Source organism: Eucalyptus grandis, chromosome 8 (assembly GCF_016545825.1).
Source record: "Eucalyptus grandis isolate ANBG69807.140 chromosome 8, ASM1654582v1, whole genome shotgun sequence".
Lineage (NCBI taxonomy): Eukaryota > Viridiplantae > Streptophyta > Magnoliopsida > Myrtales > Myrtaceae > Eucalyptus > Eucalyptus grandis.
In genome coordinates this window covers 15,584,164-15,599,329 of record NC_052619.1, presented here as the reverse complement: position 1 = coordinate 15,599,329, position 15,166 = coordinate 15,584,164, and the positions used below count along the sequence as shown (strand labels likewise).

Below are 15,166 nucleotides of genomic sequence, written 5' to 3'. Positions count from 1 at the left end.
ACCATAATCAAAATTTATCATTATTTAAAATTCAATACTTTTATTTTTCGAAATTATTTTTTAATTTTATTTATTTAACTTTTCGGTTAAAAAACAATCCCCAAAATTCACCCCCTCTTTCATTCGTCCTTTTTCCTCCACCCCAAGTTTTTTCACTTTTTTTCCCCCTCCCACCACTTGACAGTGACAGGTAAGCTGTCACTTCTCCACCCCCTCACGCCATCAGTTCTCCTTCTTATTTTTTTGGGTTTCTTTATGCAAACCCTAGCGAGCCGCTGATTCCTCCTTGCCGCTCGTCGCACGACCCCTCCCTCCTCCTCTCCTCTTCCTCTTGTCGCCGATCCATCGCAACAGTGGCACCCCCTCGCCGCTCTCTCTGGCCGTCTCGCCGTCCCGGTGGTCCGTTCGTGGTTGTGTCTCGCCGGCAGGAGTTTGCCTTCTCTCTTCTCTCTCTGTTCGGCTCTTTCTCTAGCCGTCTCTCGCCGGCGCTCGCGGCCTCTGCTCTCTCGCCCTCCCTCGCCTCCACCCTCTATCAATCTTCCGGACACGCGTCAACACGCGTGTCGAGAAAAGTTGACCGCGTGTCCGGCCGTGTCCAAGCGTGTCGACGTGTCCGACACGCTCCGACACGTGTCGGACACGACACGGAAGCATGGACAACGTCTCCGTGCTTCATAGGTTTCATTTGATGCTCGCCAACTTTATTTGATGCGACCGATTGGAAAATGATCATTTAGAAATTAATACTTTTATTCAAGCATTCGGCTATTGATATTTATAAATTCTCGAAAATAATTTAACGGGCTTTCGAAAAAACCAAATGAAGTGATACGAGCTGATTCATTATAGGATTAATATCATCAAATATATCAAACTGATACATTTATAATAAATTTATTTTAAATTAATATACATATGAAAAAATTATCTTCTATTAATTTTTGTTAAATTTTATTATTAAATTTGTTGAAATAATAATACGTGATAATGACGAATATATTATTTTGAGATATTAATTTTGTAATTTTACGAGATAATAACTGAATTTATGAGAAACTAATGAAGCTTATTTTTTTTTTATAAATATGTTAATTTGGAGTTTTTGAGGATGCAAGAACCTGAGGGAATGGACCCAACATAGTGGTCCTCTTTTCTTGCACAGTTTCTTCTACTAAAGTGCTTCATTTCAAATAGATTTGTTATAGAAGCATTAGTTTAAGAATTTTGTGAATAAAAATTAATTAAGATAAATTTATCATAAATATATCGATTTAAGGTTTTTCTTGACGTTAATCCGTAATTAAAAGTGCTGACTTGTTCCATTCAAAGTATATCGGGCGTTGGATCAATTTTGAGGAGGGCACCCTACGGTCGAAATTTCAAGCAAGTACAACGGGTCATGAGTAGATTATACATTTTTCCAAGAGAAAAGACGAAAAAGGATAGTCTTCATTGTAGAGGTTGGACCAAGAATTCATTTGACGGCTATGATGATTTGTTCCACCGATTTCTCCACCACTCCTTTTTCGACAGTCTTTGGACTGTTTGCAATCATGGTGATCATGTTCTTTTTGCCTCGGTGGGTCGATAAGATATGATTTGCATGACCCACCCATTAGGACAAAGTCTCGACCGCATTTAATTAAAACACACGAGCTTAAATTTTCGTCAAGTGGCCTCGTTCATTAGCATTGGAGAGTGGAAGACATAGAAAAGAAATAGTTTGTGCTTCCTGTTTCGGTCTTTTCTCAATATATGTAGCGTTGAAAATTTCTAGGGCATGATTTGTTTTTGCCGTGTCCATGGACAAAGTAAGACTCTTGAATTTTTTGTGATGCGTGTGATCATGAGAGAATATAAAATGCGAAAAGATCAAGAAGGAAAACTCCAAAATTAGGGACTAAATCGCATGCTTAACTAAGGCTTATGTATCTAATTGAGATGGATTTAAGCGACTAAGTAATTTAATAATTTATAGATAATGAGCGGTTGGAAAATTGCTCGGATGACTAGGCGAATGGAGAAGATGGTGGCCCTTTTTGACATGAAGATCGGGATACAAAAGCCGCCCGATGGTGGAAGAGCCACCATGCATTGTCGAGGGAAGAACGAGGCCAATTTGAAGATTTCCTCGAAATGCTTTAGAACATCCTCTTTTTCTTCCTTTTGGCCAATTGGCATATTGAGTGATCATGTAGTGCACGCTGCTTTGACTAATCTGGTAAGGCATTACTCCTCCAGGGACTGTCCATAAATAACCAAGAATCAATACTTCGAATCGAACTCAATTAAGCTGATAACTTCGGCTTATGGTTTGATTTCGGCTGGGGACAAGACCCCTCCTCTTTTTGGCTAGGCTAAATAAATACGGATGAGGCTTTTATAGGCATACCCGAGCTTAGCACCGGGCAAGTGGTCTATTTAGAAATGAATGTGGGAATTGCTTGTACATTGATCGGTTAATATTTTCATTGCCAAAAGAAATTGTGACTTGTTATTTCAATTCTATTTCGGCACACAATTTCAAAGTTCACTTTTTTTTTTCTCTTTTAAAGATGAAATTTGACAATTTGTCAAGCTTTATTGGACATAAATTCACTTTATTATTGTTCAAACCTGTAACTGCCACAAAACTGAAAGCTAGTGACAAGACCGAAAAGATATTGAGAGAGCTTTTCCTTTTTTTTTCCAAGCATACACACGTGAGGGGAGATATGTTGCCATCACCGAAAAGATATGTTGTTGCCATCCACGAGGTTGATGAAAGGTACCGTGGATGATGAGATCTATCCGATGTTCGAATATGGGTGGTCCATGGATCCGATAATTTCATGATCATAGCACTGCGTGCTTTTTTCGTGATAATGTGGAGAACCTGAGACACAAAAGAAGTCTTTTGAGTGCTTAGAAAATGTGCGTTAGAAGCTGCACAGGTGAATGAATGTGCTCAGGCTAATCGTCTGCTTAGTAATAATATGCTTCTGATGGCAGAGAAGAAAGAGATGACTTCCTCTGGTTCTTCCCTCCATATGTCCCAGATTTAGCGTCCAATGACAAATCTACGGACATGAACATAGATGGGACAACGGACTTAGAGAGGCGGAGAATGACCGGTGTTTCTTCATAGAAAAATAACATTCGATCCCCCGTTCGGGAGTGGCTCTTGCAGCACAGGTCAGCCACTTCTCAGATGGGAGAAGAGAGCGATCCTCTGCAGAAGGAAAATTCGAGACCCATGGAGTCAAAGAATCGTGCGTACGCACAAAAGCACGGACATGAAAGTTTGATGATGAAGAGGGAAAGCTTAGAAATCCTAGGCAAACAAAGCTGAGCAATGTCCCACATCGCGCAAAGCTCAAGGAATTTAACAGCTTATAAGCTTCACGGGGTACAAGGAAGTTCGCCGAGCCTGGTTGCGCGGGCTTGTGACCCGAGTGGGGGCAACATTGTGGTGGAACATTGGCTTAGCTCCTGCGGGCCGGGCTCGCTGTGGCTTTGTTCTGGCCCGCCCATTCCAAGCCGAGAGTTGATCCGTGCGGTCCGGGCGAAGGCTTGGGCCACACGGGTCCTAGAGTGGAGGGGTCCGCGTGAGGCTGGCTTCACAGAGCAGCGAAGACCTCCCGCTCTCGACAGTGGAAGGATAACGGGCCGGTGTCTCTCGGGCCCATCATGACCCAATGGGCTGAGCCTACTGAACCACCACTTTTTTATTTTTATTTTTATGTTTTCCTTTCCTTTTCTCCATTTTTTTAAATAATTAATATCCTTACTTTTCTGCCAGAAACGTCAGCTGGACAAGGTGTGGCCAATTTCTCTGGGCAATTTAAAATGCTGAAAACAACAGAGAAATTCTTCCCTGATATACGAACTCGTCCCGAGTCCGCTTAATCGCGCTTTCTAAAATCATTTTTCCAGCACACAGGTAATTGTGTTAAGTTTATATTATTGTTATTACAAAAAAGAAGATGTATTTCTCCATCCATTCTCACACTGTAAAACATAAAGCCATCCAATTTTATATATATTCTTTTGGGCACAAGCCATGAAAAAACTCGGACCATATTTACCCTTAAATATTTTTTATGACAACAAAAATCAAAGTATATCAATTATGACACATTTATTCTAAGCTTTTATCTTGTGAAATAAGAAATCCTAAACTTGTATCAATCTTTAACGGTGTCATTTTTATTTTACTTAATTCATGTGAGCATTATATCAACACCTCTTGCCTTCCATCATCCATATAGTTTTGATGCTCATTGACTGAACAGTTTTGAATTTTTAGGGGCTTCTTTCCTCTCTTTTTTTTCTTTTGAGTTCTTTTTGTTTGTTTTTCTCAAAGTGCATTAATTTGAAATCCAAACTAATAATGCTTACATAAGAGTGGTTGCTTAATGCCATCCCAACGAGCAACTTTCCTTCTCTACTGCACTCTTTCAAGAGCTCATGACTTAATATTTAAGAGGAAAATACTTGAATGAATTGCAAGAAATTAGAATTTCTATTTTTGCCTTCATAATAGAAAAAAATCCAAGCGCGACCGTTTTTCTAAGTAATTTGTTCCACGATAGTAATTTTATCTTATAATATTCTCTATCGTCTCTCATGCTTAGTCTTTCATTTTATATTTATCATTTGCGCGAGTACAAAAGAAGATCTCGCATTCCACATGCTCCTGCGCTTTTTAGTGGCGAACATGATCGAAGATCGCCGATCGAAGGTGAAGCTTTCTTGGCGGTGGAAAATATAGAAAACTAGTTTGTGGTCCCTATTTTGGTTTTCCTCAATATATTTTGGTGTTTGAAAGTTGAAGGGTTGTAATTTGTCTTACTGGGTCCATGGAAAAAAAGAAGACTTTGGAGATTTTCTCGCGCACATGATGGAAAGAATATAAAATGTGATAATCAAAGAAGGGAAACTTCGAGTCATACGCTAAATCGCGTGTTTAGCTAAGAGTTGTGTATGCATGGAGATGGATTGTGATGATTTAGGTATTTTGCGATTTGTTTACAATTGGTTTTAAGTCAATAACGAGCGATTGTCAATTGCTCAAATAACTGATGAACAGAAAAGACGAATCACTTTTTTGATAATGTTAATTGGGATATGAAGCCATCTTCATCTGGTAGTGGGAGGAGAGACGCTATGCATTATCGAGGCGCAAAAAGGGCCAGCTTGAAGATTTCCTCGAATTGATTTAAGACTTTATGTTCAATTGGCATCTTGAGGGATCAAGTCAAGTGCATGCTGCTTTGACTTAGAAGATTGAAGGAGAGCGATACGCCCCCGATTAGGAGTTGAGTCGCATTTTTTTGGCTCCAGGTGAGATTCTTTTGAAATCAAATCTTTACTTTTCAAACCCAATTCTACCATGGGACTTGTTTGGTAAGAAATACTGATAATGAGGCCTCATGTAGATTACACGTGTGATACTCTCAAGAACTTAAAAGACACGAAAGAATATGTCAGAGCCTAGTCCCTTCTATCGTCTTTGTTTAGTATCCTTCTGATGGCAGAGAAGAGAGAAACTGGGTTTAGACTTCCTGGGGTCTTCCCTCCCAAAGAAACTTTGATACCCAGATTTACCATTCAACGACAAATCTAGAGGCACCAACATAGAATGAGAAATGAACTTTGAGAGGCGGACCATTGACGGAGAACGACGGGTATTTCTCCATGTGAAAAAAACATGTGGTCACTTGTTCAATTCAAAGCATATCGGGATTGAACAAGTCAGCACTTAATTAAAGGATTAACATGTGAAAAAAACATTCGGGATTGGCTCTTGCAGCACAGATCGGCCACTTCCTGCCGAGAGAAAGCGATCCTATAGGAAGAAAGATTCGAGACCCATCGAAGACGAGAATCTCGCGCGCGCGCGGGGGCATATGGGCACGTGAGTGTTTTTATGGAGGGAAACGCATGGAAATCCCATCCGAACAAAGCTGATCCAAGACCCACATCGTCCACGCGCACATGGAATTCATCGGTTTATTAGTTAAACGAACAGCAGAACCTTTTGCCGAGCTCCGTAGCGCGGGCTTGTAATCCAAGCGGGGGCAATATTGTGGTGGAACATGGGCTCAGATCCTGCAGGTCGGGCTCTTTGCGGCAGAGTTCTGGCCCGCCCGTTCCAAGCCGGGAGTTGATCCGTGTGGTCCAGGCGAAGGCTTGGGCCTCACGGGTCCTAGAGTGAGGGGTCCGCGTGAGGCTGGCTTCACAGAGCAGCGAAAACCTCCCGCTCCTGACAGTGGGTGGATTACGGGCCGGTGCCACACGGGCCCATCATGACCCAATGGGCTGAACCTACCGAACCACCACTTTTTATTTTTGTTTTTTTTATCTGTTTTCCCTCCCGAAAATACTGGTCTTCAAAAACGTCAGTCTGGATGTGATGCCAAATTATCTGGGCCATTGAAAATTGACTGAACAAATTACATTGAAATTGTGGTTGGTGTTGGGAAAACCTCTCGATGTGATTAGATGGATTGCTAAATTGTAACTTTACTCGATACTTTTATATACCGAAGAAAAATGTGAAGTTTTAATATATGATTAGATTTTCGACTAAAAGAAGTGGAAATAGATACAAGATTTGCTTCTCAGGTTTTAGTTTAAATGATATGACAAGATGGTGGTTCTTGAATACATAATAGATGTGCTTGTGTCGAGGAAAAGCCGTGCAAGACACATACACCTCATGTCCAATATTAGTCTAAAGGAAGCTGAATCAAATCGGAATCTTAAAAAGTGTGGCATGAATGACAAAGAAATTGGGAATTCAAAAGTGCAATTAAAAGTGATCCTCAGGCCGTACAAATGATGGGAATTGCCTACTATTATTCAGATTGATTTATTAGGAAAGAATTGAGATGGCGTGCAAATTCCAAAAACTCAGTTCCATCCTGAATGCTCAGGAGCTTAAAGAGACACGACAGAATATGTGAGTGCTCAGAGCATATGTGCATTGGAAGCTGCACAGGTCAATGTGTTCAGTTCCATCGTCTTGTTTATTACTCTTCTGATGGCAGTGAAGAGAGAGATGGGTAGACTTCCTGCGGGCATTCCCTCTCAAAGAAACTTCATACCCAGATTTACCATTCATCCCAACAAAGCTGAACGAAGTCCCACATCGTGGGAAGGACAACGGATTCAACAGTTTATTAACTTCACGAACGACGAAGTGGTTCGCCGAGCTCAGTTGCGCGGGCTTGTGACCTAAGTGGGGGCAACAATGTGGTGGAACATGGGTTCAGGTCTTGCGGGCCGGGCTCGTGGTGGCAATATTCTGGCCCGCCCGTTCCAAGCCGAGAGTTGATCCGTGCGGTCCGAGCGAAGGCTTGGGCCTTGCGGGTCCTAGAGTGGAGGAGTCCGCGTGAGGCTGGCTTCACAGAGCAGCGAAAACCTCCCTCTCCCGGCAGTGGGAGGATAACGGGCCGGTGCCATTCGGGCCCATCATGACCCAATGGGCTGAGCCTACCGAACCACCACACTTTTAATCTTTTTCATCTATTTTTTTTCCCAGAAAAATCTTAAAAACCAAATTACATTGAAACTGCGGCTGGTGTTCGAAAAACCTTTCAACATAATTAGATTGATTGCTAAATTGTAACCACTTCTTCTTTTTTCATCTGTTTTTCCCAGAAAATTCTTAGAAAACAAATTATATTGAAATTGCAGCTGATCTTTGACAAATCTTCCAACATAATTGGATTGATTGCTAAATTGTAACTTTACTCGATGCTTTTATATATTGAAATAAATGGTGAAGTGTTAATATATCGTTAGATTTTCACCTGAAAATATTTAAAATTGATATAAGATTTATTTTTCAAGTCTAGTTTAAATGATGACAGGATGGTAGTTCTTCGGATTCATAATAGATGGTGCTTGTGTTGAGAGAAAAGCCGTGACAGGCACGTTCGTTTCATGTCCAACACTAGCATAAAACAAGTCGAATCAAAATCGGAATCTTAAAAGGTACGGCGTGGAAAGAGTGAACTTGGGAATTCAAAAATACAATTAAAAAGTGAACCCTAGGACCTACTAACGACGGGTCTTGCTGTAAATTGCGTGCTATTATTCATATTGATTAAATTCAGGAAAGAATCGAGAGGGCGTGCAAATTCCAAAAACGCGAGACCCCATAACGATAAAAAAGAAAAGAAAAGAGAGTAAATAAATAATTAATAAACTGAAGCGGACAAAATAACGTCCCCGTCGAACAGTCAAAAAAGTCGCTCTTCCACTTGGCGGAGAAAACTCTCCCACCGCAAAACGCCACACGCCACGTCATCATCCTCGCTCGTCTCGTTCTATCTGGTTTCTTCCACTCTCTCTCTCTCTCTCTCTCTACTTAACTTTCCAACCTTTCGCTCTCCTGAAGACCGGAGAAGATCGCGCCCAATCCGTTTCCATCCGCATTCGTGCCGAACGGTGATCGGAGATCCCGCCCCGATCGAAGGCGAAGCAAGCGCTCTCTCTCCCTCCCCCATGGCGGCGCCAGCGTCGGAGAAGCAGGTGATGGTGGTCGGAGTCGACGAGAGCGACTGCGGCGTCCACGCGCTCGAGTGGACGGTCGACCACTTCCTCGCCCCCTCCATGCCCCACCCCCCGTTCAAGCTCGTCGTCGTCCACGCCAAGCCCTCCGCCTCCTCCGCCGTCGGCCTCGTCGGACCCGGTAGGGCCTCCGATCGTTCCGGCGCATATATTCCCTTCTGCGATTCGCTGCTTTTTTTTTCCGGCTGAGTGTTCGCTTGATCGCTACGCTCGTGGAACGTGAGGGTTTTTGTTTAGTCCTGTTTGTAGTTTAGCTGACTAGTGAGGATTCGCTGTGTGCAAATCGTGCAGGAGCTGCTGAAGTGTTTCCGATCGTGGACGCCGATCTGAAAAAAAGAGCCGCGAGGGTTGTGGAGAAAGCCAAGGATCTTTGCGCGAGTAAATCGGTAAGGACGTAGCGCCGGCGCGCGGATCATTTGCTGATTCTCTGACTAGGGTGATTTCCAGCCTCTTCGATCAGTATGACACGTCTCGGTCAATTATTGATTGATTGTTTCTAGCTTAGAGGCCATGCGGATGACTGTAATTTTGATGTCATTGCAGTCCAACATAGCCAGATGAACAGCTGACACGCTTAATGATGTAGCTGTTTTGGGCTGAATGTAGGATGTGATTTGTGCTGTCAAAAGACTGCGCTTGTCGTCAACCTGTGGAAATATTTGCATTAGATTTCATCACGTTTTAATTTTTTTTTTCGATTACCTTTCCAGGTTCATGATGTGACCTTTGAAGTGGTGGAAGGGGATCCGAGGAATGTTCTTTGCGATGCTGTTGAAAAACATCATGCCTCGATCCTGGTAGTTGGAAGCCATGGCTATGGCGCCATAAAAAGGTACATCTACTTACTCACCGAAGCTCGTGACTAGGGTAACCTCTGTTCTATACTTGCCTCCTGTCTCCTGGGATTGATGCGGATGTCTGGTCCAAGCTAACTTGACTATGGAGAAATAAAATTTCAACTCGAAGCAATGTTCGGTTCTTAGATGAAGTATTTGGATTGGCAAACGACACTCAATGGGTTATTTCATTGTCACCGGTCTTGATACTCTTGGATCACTTTATTGACGATATACTGATCAGATAGCTTACTAAACATTGCATTTAGCTCGAGGAGGAACGAGTGAGTTGAGCGAATGTTCGACATGCAACCCAGACCTAACAACTTGCTGTTTAATTTTACCGGGCAAAAGCAGAAACCTTTGAACTTTTATGGTAGAAGCAGGAAAGTGACATCAGAGAACATGTTTTGTAAGACAGTAATTCATGGGTGGCTACCAACATTGTTAGGGCCGATGGTTAGCGAGAATTCCATCTATTCCTCTCTTGTGAGCCTGGACTTTCTACCATAGGGGCGTAATGTTTCAGATGTTCACTATACGACGCTCTGTAGCATGACTTTGCGCTGTTGAATACTGATGAATGTCTGGTGCGCTGTTGCAGGGCTGTCTTAGGTAGCGTGAGCGACTACTGTGCTCACCATGCTCATTGCACCGTGATGATCGTGAAGAAGCCCAAGGCTAAACACTGAGTTCCAGTTTTCTTCTTCTGCAGTATCTGTAAATGGAGTGTTTGCGTGCTGTCATATTGTGCACATTGATATCTAGTTCTGAATTCCGCATGTCCATTGGTATTTCGGGTTAAATTTCGTGTGTTTAAATGCCATTAGATTTGTAATAAATTTGTAAGGTGAAATGCCACTATGGAAGTGCAGTTTGGAGAATTTGTGTACTTAATTATGCACACGACATGTTGGTTCGATGGCTCAAACCGACTAAGGTCCATTTATGCGTAAGTCAGCACACACATACGCACGAGGTGTGATCTGCCTTGGTAGCTATGTTTCCAAAAGAACGAATTACGCAGAAGAGGATATGAATTCAAATTCCAGCTTCAAGGGTATTTTATTAGGCAGTACTTTGGCATGTGATTTAAAATGAACGAGAAAGTAAATAGATGGTAGTGACGATTTACGGCTTGTGGAAGTGGAAATGAAAGATGACGAGGAAGTGGTACACTTCATCCAAAAAGTAAATTTAAACGCTTTTTAACTTTATGCAACCATCTTCTACATTATTTTCAAAAGAGTCATCCATCCAAAGAAAACTTGGTCACTGGCTTCGAAGTCGTCACATATGGAAAAACAAGTCATGTAATGAAGGACTAAATTGTATAATGAAAAGAAGAGTTTGATTTGATTGCGTCAATTGAAATTACACCATTTTGTTGTACTTTATGAATAAATTTTGATTCCTCACGACGTACTCCATCAAATGGAAAATTAATAATTTACATTCTTCTCCCATATATCTTGGGTAAATGTTTTTAAAGAAAATAATTATTTTTGTACGTTGACGTGCTTAGTAGAAAAAAAAAATAATGAATAAGAAGGAAACAATGCTTTACCTCAATCTTTTATTCCTTATTCAGTAAAAGAACATTATATTTTCTTGTGCTTTCTCGTGTACTCACGCTCTACCATCAAAATATATATAGCACGAGCAAGCAAAGCAAAGCAAGCGTTGTTTTCGGGTTAACACGAGTAGAGAGGAGCTTCCTCTGGAATCCCAAGCATATTTATGGCTTTCACCTTTAAAAGGTTGATCAGTTTCATGCTTCCAAGTCCAGGGCAAGCACTCTTCGAGTCCGAATCCCGTTGATCGGCTAAAACCCACCGGTGGTGGTAGCGCGGAGGGAGCGATTCTAGAAGGTGAAGTCATGCAAGTAAGCTGCTCCTGGCAATTCTGAGGGACCCCAAGCGATGCTCGCCAACTGTTTGCGCAAATGCCTAAGTGAATTTAGTTAGCAAGAAAAGGTATGCGTTTCGCGGTCGGACTACGAAAGAGTCCATGTTGGTTTCGAGTTTAGATTCCGAATTGTCCGGATTCAGGTGATACTGGGAGACCGTGTTGCTTTTCACGCTTTAAGACGATAAACGCGAGCTGCAGAGGCTCTAACATGTCGAGATTGCTATTTGAATCTCCGAGTTGTCTAAGGATGATTAATTTGGTAGAATTCTCTTTCTCTCTCTGTTTAGATTTTGGGTTTTAACGCTTTTCTTCTAATTCTCACCAGATATGTTTTCTCACCCTGAAAATCCAACCGAGCTTCTAGGACAAGTTTTACTTGCACGGGCTTGAAGTTCTCTCTTGCCTTTTTCTATGATTCCATGTTTTCAATTTTCCTTACTTTTTAGTGTGGAGAGTTTTCTAATTCTTGTTATTTGATTGTGAATCTCTCGCAACCATAGAAGACAATTATCTAAGGCCTCTCCTGTCATATCTTTGAACCTAATTTCAATGACTACATCGAAGCTCGGTCAAAGCATGAGAGATTATGTAAATAAGAGACTGTACTTTGATGTCTTTCAGAACCTATATTATCTTCTCTTCATCCTTTGTCTAATGCAGATATCTCAGGAGTTTAGTTCGTTTTTGCCAAAAAATGTGGCTCCGACGAATCCAGAACTCTTTTGGTCTCCGACAAATTACCGGAGAGACTGCTGCTAACTTGATTGGCAGGGACAATAAGCAGCTTCTATGTTGTGCATACTCAAGTACGTTGATATGCGTAGGCCTACCAAGAAAGCTCACAAAGCATGATCGGAAGCCGATGGTGACTAGTGTGAATGAACTAAAGCGCGAAGCTCAGTTGGTGAAGAAGCAGAGGCAGACAGTACAGGAGATTCCTTTGAAGGCTCCTGATAACGGATTGTTGGTCAAGGAACTGGTTCCGGTTGCTCATGAAGTATATAATTCCAGGACGGAATTGTTTGCTTGTGTGTCAAGAGTTGCCCAAAGCATCCCTATTTATACATGCAGGTGAAGAGGAAAAATTTGTACAATACTTCTAGTGCTTAACCTTGTGAACTTTTAGCTGATTAATGGCAGTTATGTAGCCATAAATTGCGCCTTAAGCTCTCTATTAGATCTAATTCATTATGAGATATTTTTACCGTATGTTCAGCCTAGTTTGCTTTGCAATTCACAAGTCTGTGCCGGCAACAGTTCAAGCTTTAGCTATTAGGTATAATACATCAGTTTCTAAAGACAACCAGCCTTGTGCTCAGTCTTTTTCATCAGGAATCTTATTGGTCAATACAGTATCTGCAGATATTACTAATGGAACTCGACTTCGCATTCAAGCTTTCACCCCTTTCAACTTTTCTTCAGATCTGTTTGAGTCCCCTTCTTATTATCATATCCTAGGTTCAGCACTGGGTATAAAATCATGTGCTCTCATAGTGATTGCCGTGATGATGTAAATTATGTTGCATCATTTAAAATTCAGCACTTAATGAGATATAGTCAGTTGATAACCCCAATTAAAACTGACTTGATTGAGTGAAAATTCACTCGTGTTAAGTAAGGATGAGTTACTTGGTTCATTCAGTAGAAAAAGTAATTGATGTGATATTAACTAGAATTCATTATTTAAATTAGCAGCACTTATTTTTCAGTTCTATCAATCAAATTATTGTCTTCCTTCATGTTCAGCTTGTGCGGAGAAGTTCATATTGGTCATCCACCACACCTAATTAGAACTTGCACTGCTGGGGCTCTGTCGAACAAAGAGCATAGTTGGAAACGTGGAGGCATAGAGAACATCTTGCCTGTCATTGAATCTTTCCATTTATATGATTGGGTTGGGAGGGCCGTTTCACACAATGAGAGGCTCCAAGTTGATCGGATCCCAGCAATTGTGGAATTATGTGTTCAAGCTGGTGTTGACATTGCAGAATACCCCACGAGGAGGAGAAAGTTTCCTGTTTACAATGTTGCAGGTAGAATAGTCGATTATGAGCGTAGGTTTCCTAAAGATGATTTACGTGGGCAAGGCATCAGCACATATGGGTTTTGGGGCAGAAAACAGCCAAGCAGAGCAAACTTACCAGACTTCGAACCTGACGACATTCAAGGTCTGTTTTGTCTGCTCATATTTTACCAATTACGTAACACTATGTACCTGAGGTAGAGTTTGTTAGATTTCAAGAACTATAGGTTTCTTGAATTATCAGACAAGTGAATGTTTATATTCTCATTCAAGTAGAAATGGAACATAGTGGCATAGTCCAGATTAAAGGAAACTCCATGAAAAATATTAGATTTCAAGTAATATTCTTGAATTGTGGAATGAATGGGGATGTGCTTGTTCAAGTAGAAACTGGAATATTGCTATTTACATATCCAGATTAAGTAACTTTAATAGTGATTCTTATTTCAGGAGGAAGAATATCATACTGCCAATGTTTTCTTTTTCTAGTTTTAGGATTTCCAGTTATTTTCGGAATTGAAAAATCATGCGCTTTCGCATTCCTTAGAGAAAGCAACTGATAAGCTCAAACTTAAAATATTTTGATTATTCTGATCTCTTTAATAATCTCTACGTTGTAAACAGGCCCTGGAGAAAATAGGCAATGAATTTGGAGAGACATGCCTTCAATACTTTCTCATCTGTTTTCTTGTTTCTTCATCTTTCTTGTTCTTTTCAAATCATCTGTCAACTGTTTCAGGCCCCCATCCTAGTTTAAGCACTATTGATAATTGAACTATTTAATCTGGTAGGTGTTGCTTTGCGAGGCTTGGAAGCATGGGAAAATATGTGTTCGGGAGCTGCAAGACTCATGGGGAAGTATTCTGTCCAAACTTGCGGATATTGTTCAGAGGTGCAAGTTGGGTCCAAGGGTCACAGAGTAAGGAACTGCTACGCTCGCAGGCACCAGATGAGGGATGGGCAGCATGCTTGGCAAAAGGCAACTGTTGGGGATATAGTTCCTCCAGTTTATGTGTGGCATGTTAGAGATGGGCATGGCGGTGAGGCACTGGTAAATAGTCTGAAGAGGTATTACGGGATGTTGCCTGCAGTCGTGGAACTGTTTGCACAGGCTGGGGCACAGATAGGAGAGAACTACGCCGGCGTGATGCGAGAAGATGTAGTAGTGCCGGACTTGGAAGAAGAAAGATTAGTCGTTTGAAGGCATTGGCATTTGTTTATGAGCTTCAGCAGGAATTTTGTTCGGAATTTAAAGGGGCGTGAGTCGCTAATCTGAGGATTGCCATCCCTTCCATCTGGGAATGAGTCCTGTTTACCGAAGTGCAACGGTGTAATGGGGATATGAAGTGGGAATGAAGGTACTGAATGGGCATGCTAGAGCTAGACTTCTCTCGAGAAGAGAACTTTCTGAAGTGAACGGTTATCTCAATTACAGCTTTCACGCCAGATCAATCCCACAGGGAAAAAAGAAGATACATCAATGACCAGTCGATTGACCGGAAAAAATCCCTAGCCCCGCTACGAAAATTAAGCATAGTTTGTAATGGTATGATATTATGAGGACAATGTAAGATGGATTAATTGAGTATGCGAACTTTTTGCATCCGGAAAGGGTTTAGAATGGGTGAGTACTCATTTGCTGGAATGTTAAAGTGCGAAAATCATTCATTATTCACCAGATGATCACGGGAGCTTTTTACTTTGCCTTTTCGTTGATCTCTGACGAACCATCAAAACTGGAAAAGGGATTAGACGAGTCACGGGCTTGAGTTTACAGGGATGAAGTGCATTTGGATAATTCCTCCGCGTGGCACGATTAAGTAAACAAGTGATG

General features: G+C 41.6%; 2 protein-coding genes across 3 annotated transcripts; both read left to right on the top strand.

Moving 5' to 3' along the window:
- Positions 1-8,348: 8,348 nt before the first annotated feature.
- Positions 8,349-10,320, top strand: LOC104456782 (universal stress protein PHOS34). The gene is made up of 4 exons (XM_010071639.3): positions 8,349-8,683; positions 8,854-8,948; positions 9,273-9,394; positions 10,003-10,320. Exons 1-4 carry the CDS (start codon positions 8,497-8,499, stop codon positions 10,088-10,090), a joined length of 492 nt encoding a protein of 163 aa, XP_010069941.2. The 5' UTR covers positions 8,349-8,496; the 3' UTR covers positions 10,091-10,320.
- A 616-nt stretch (positions 10,321-10,936) lies between these two features.
- LOC104456781 (APO protein 3, mitochondrial) lies at positions 10,937-14,977 on the top strand. Of its 2 annotated transcripts, none has more exons than XM_039298853.1 (4): positions 10,937-11,283; positions 11,970-12,380; positions 13,056-13,477; positions 14,124-14,977. In XM_039298853.1, exons 2-4 carry the CDS (start codon positions 12,004-12,006, stop codon positions 14,531-14,533), a joined length of 1,209 nt encoding a protein of 402 aa, XP_039154787.1. In that variant the 5' UTR covers positions 10,937-11,283; positions 11,970-12,003; the 3' UTR covers positions 14,534-14,977. The 2 variants fall into 2 exon arrangements, with proteins under 2 accessions (XP_039154787.1, XP_010069938.2); XM_010071636.3 differs by having other exon boundaries at positions 10,937-11,374.
- The last annotated feature ends 189 nt before the right edge of the window (positions 14,978-15,166 follow it).

What these genes read in the sequence shown, in the direction of transcription:
- LOC104456781 (XM_039298853.1), top strand. Translation starts at nt 12,004, where the DNA reads ATGTGGCTCCGACGAATCCAGAACTCTTTTGGTCTCCGACAAATTACC. An exon ending in ATCCCTATTTATACATGCAG is followed by an intron (nt 12,381 to 13,055) that starts GTGAAGAGGAAA and finishes CTTCATGTTCAG; the next exon opens with CTTGTGCGGAGAAGTTCATA. An exon ending in CGAACCTGACGACATTCAAG is followed by an intron (nt 13,478 to 14,123) that starts GTCTGTTTTGTC and finishes TTAATCTGGTAG; the next exon opens with GTGTTGCTTTGCGAGGCTTG.
- LOC104456782 (XM_010071639.3), top strand. Translation starts at nt 8,497, where the DNA reads ATGGCGGCGCCAGCGTCGGAGAAGCAGGTGATGGTGGTCGGAGTCGAC. An exon ending in CGTCGGCCTCGTCGGACCCG is followed by an intron (nt 8,684 to 8,853) that starts GTAGGGCCTCCG and finishes CAAATCGTGCAG; the next exon opens with GAGCTGCTGAAGTGTTTCCG. An exon ending in GGCTATGGCGCCATAAAAAG is followed by an intron (nt 9,395 to 10,002) that starts GTACATCTACTT and finishes GCGCTGTTGCAG; the next exon opens with GGCTGTCTTAGGTAGCGTGA.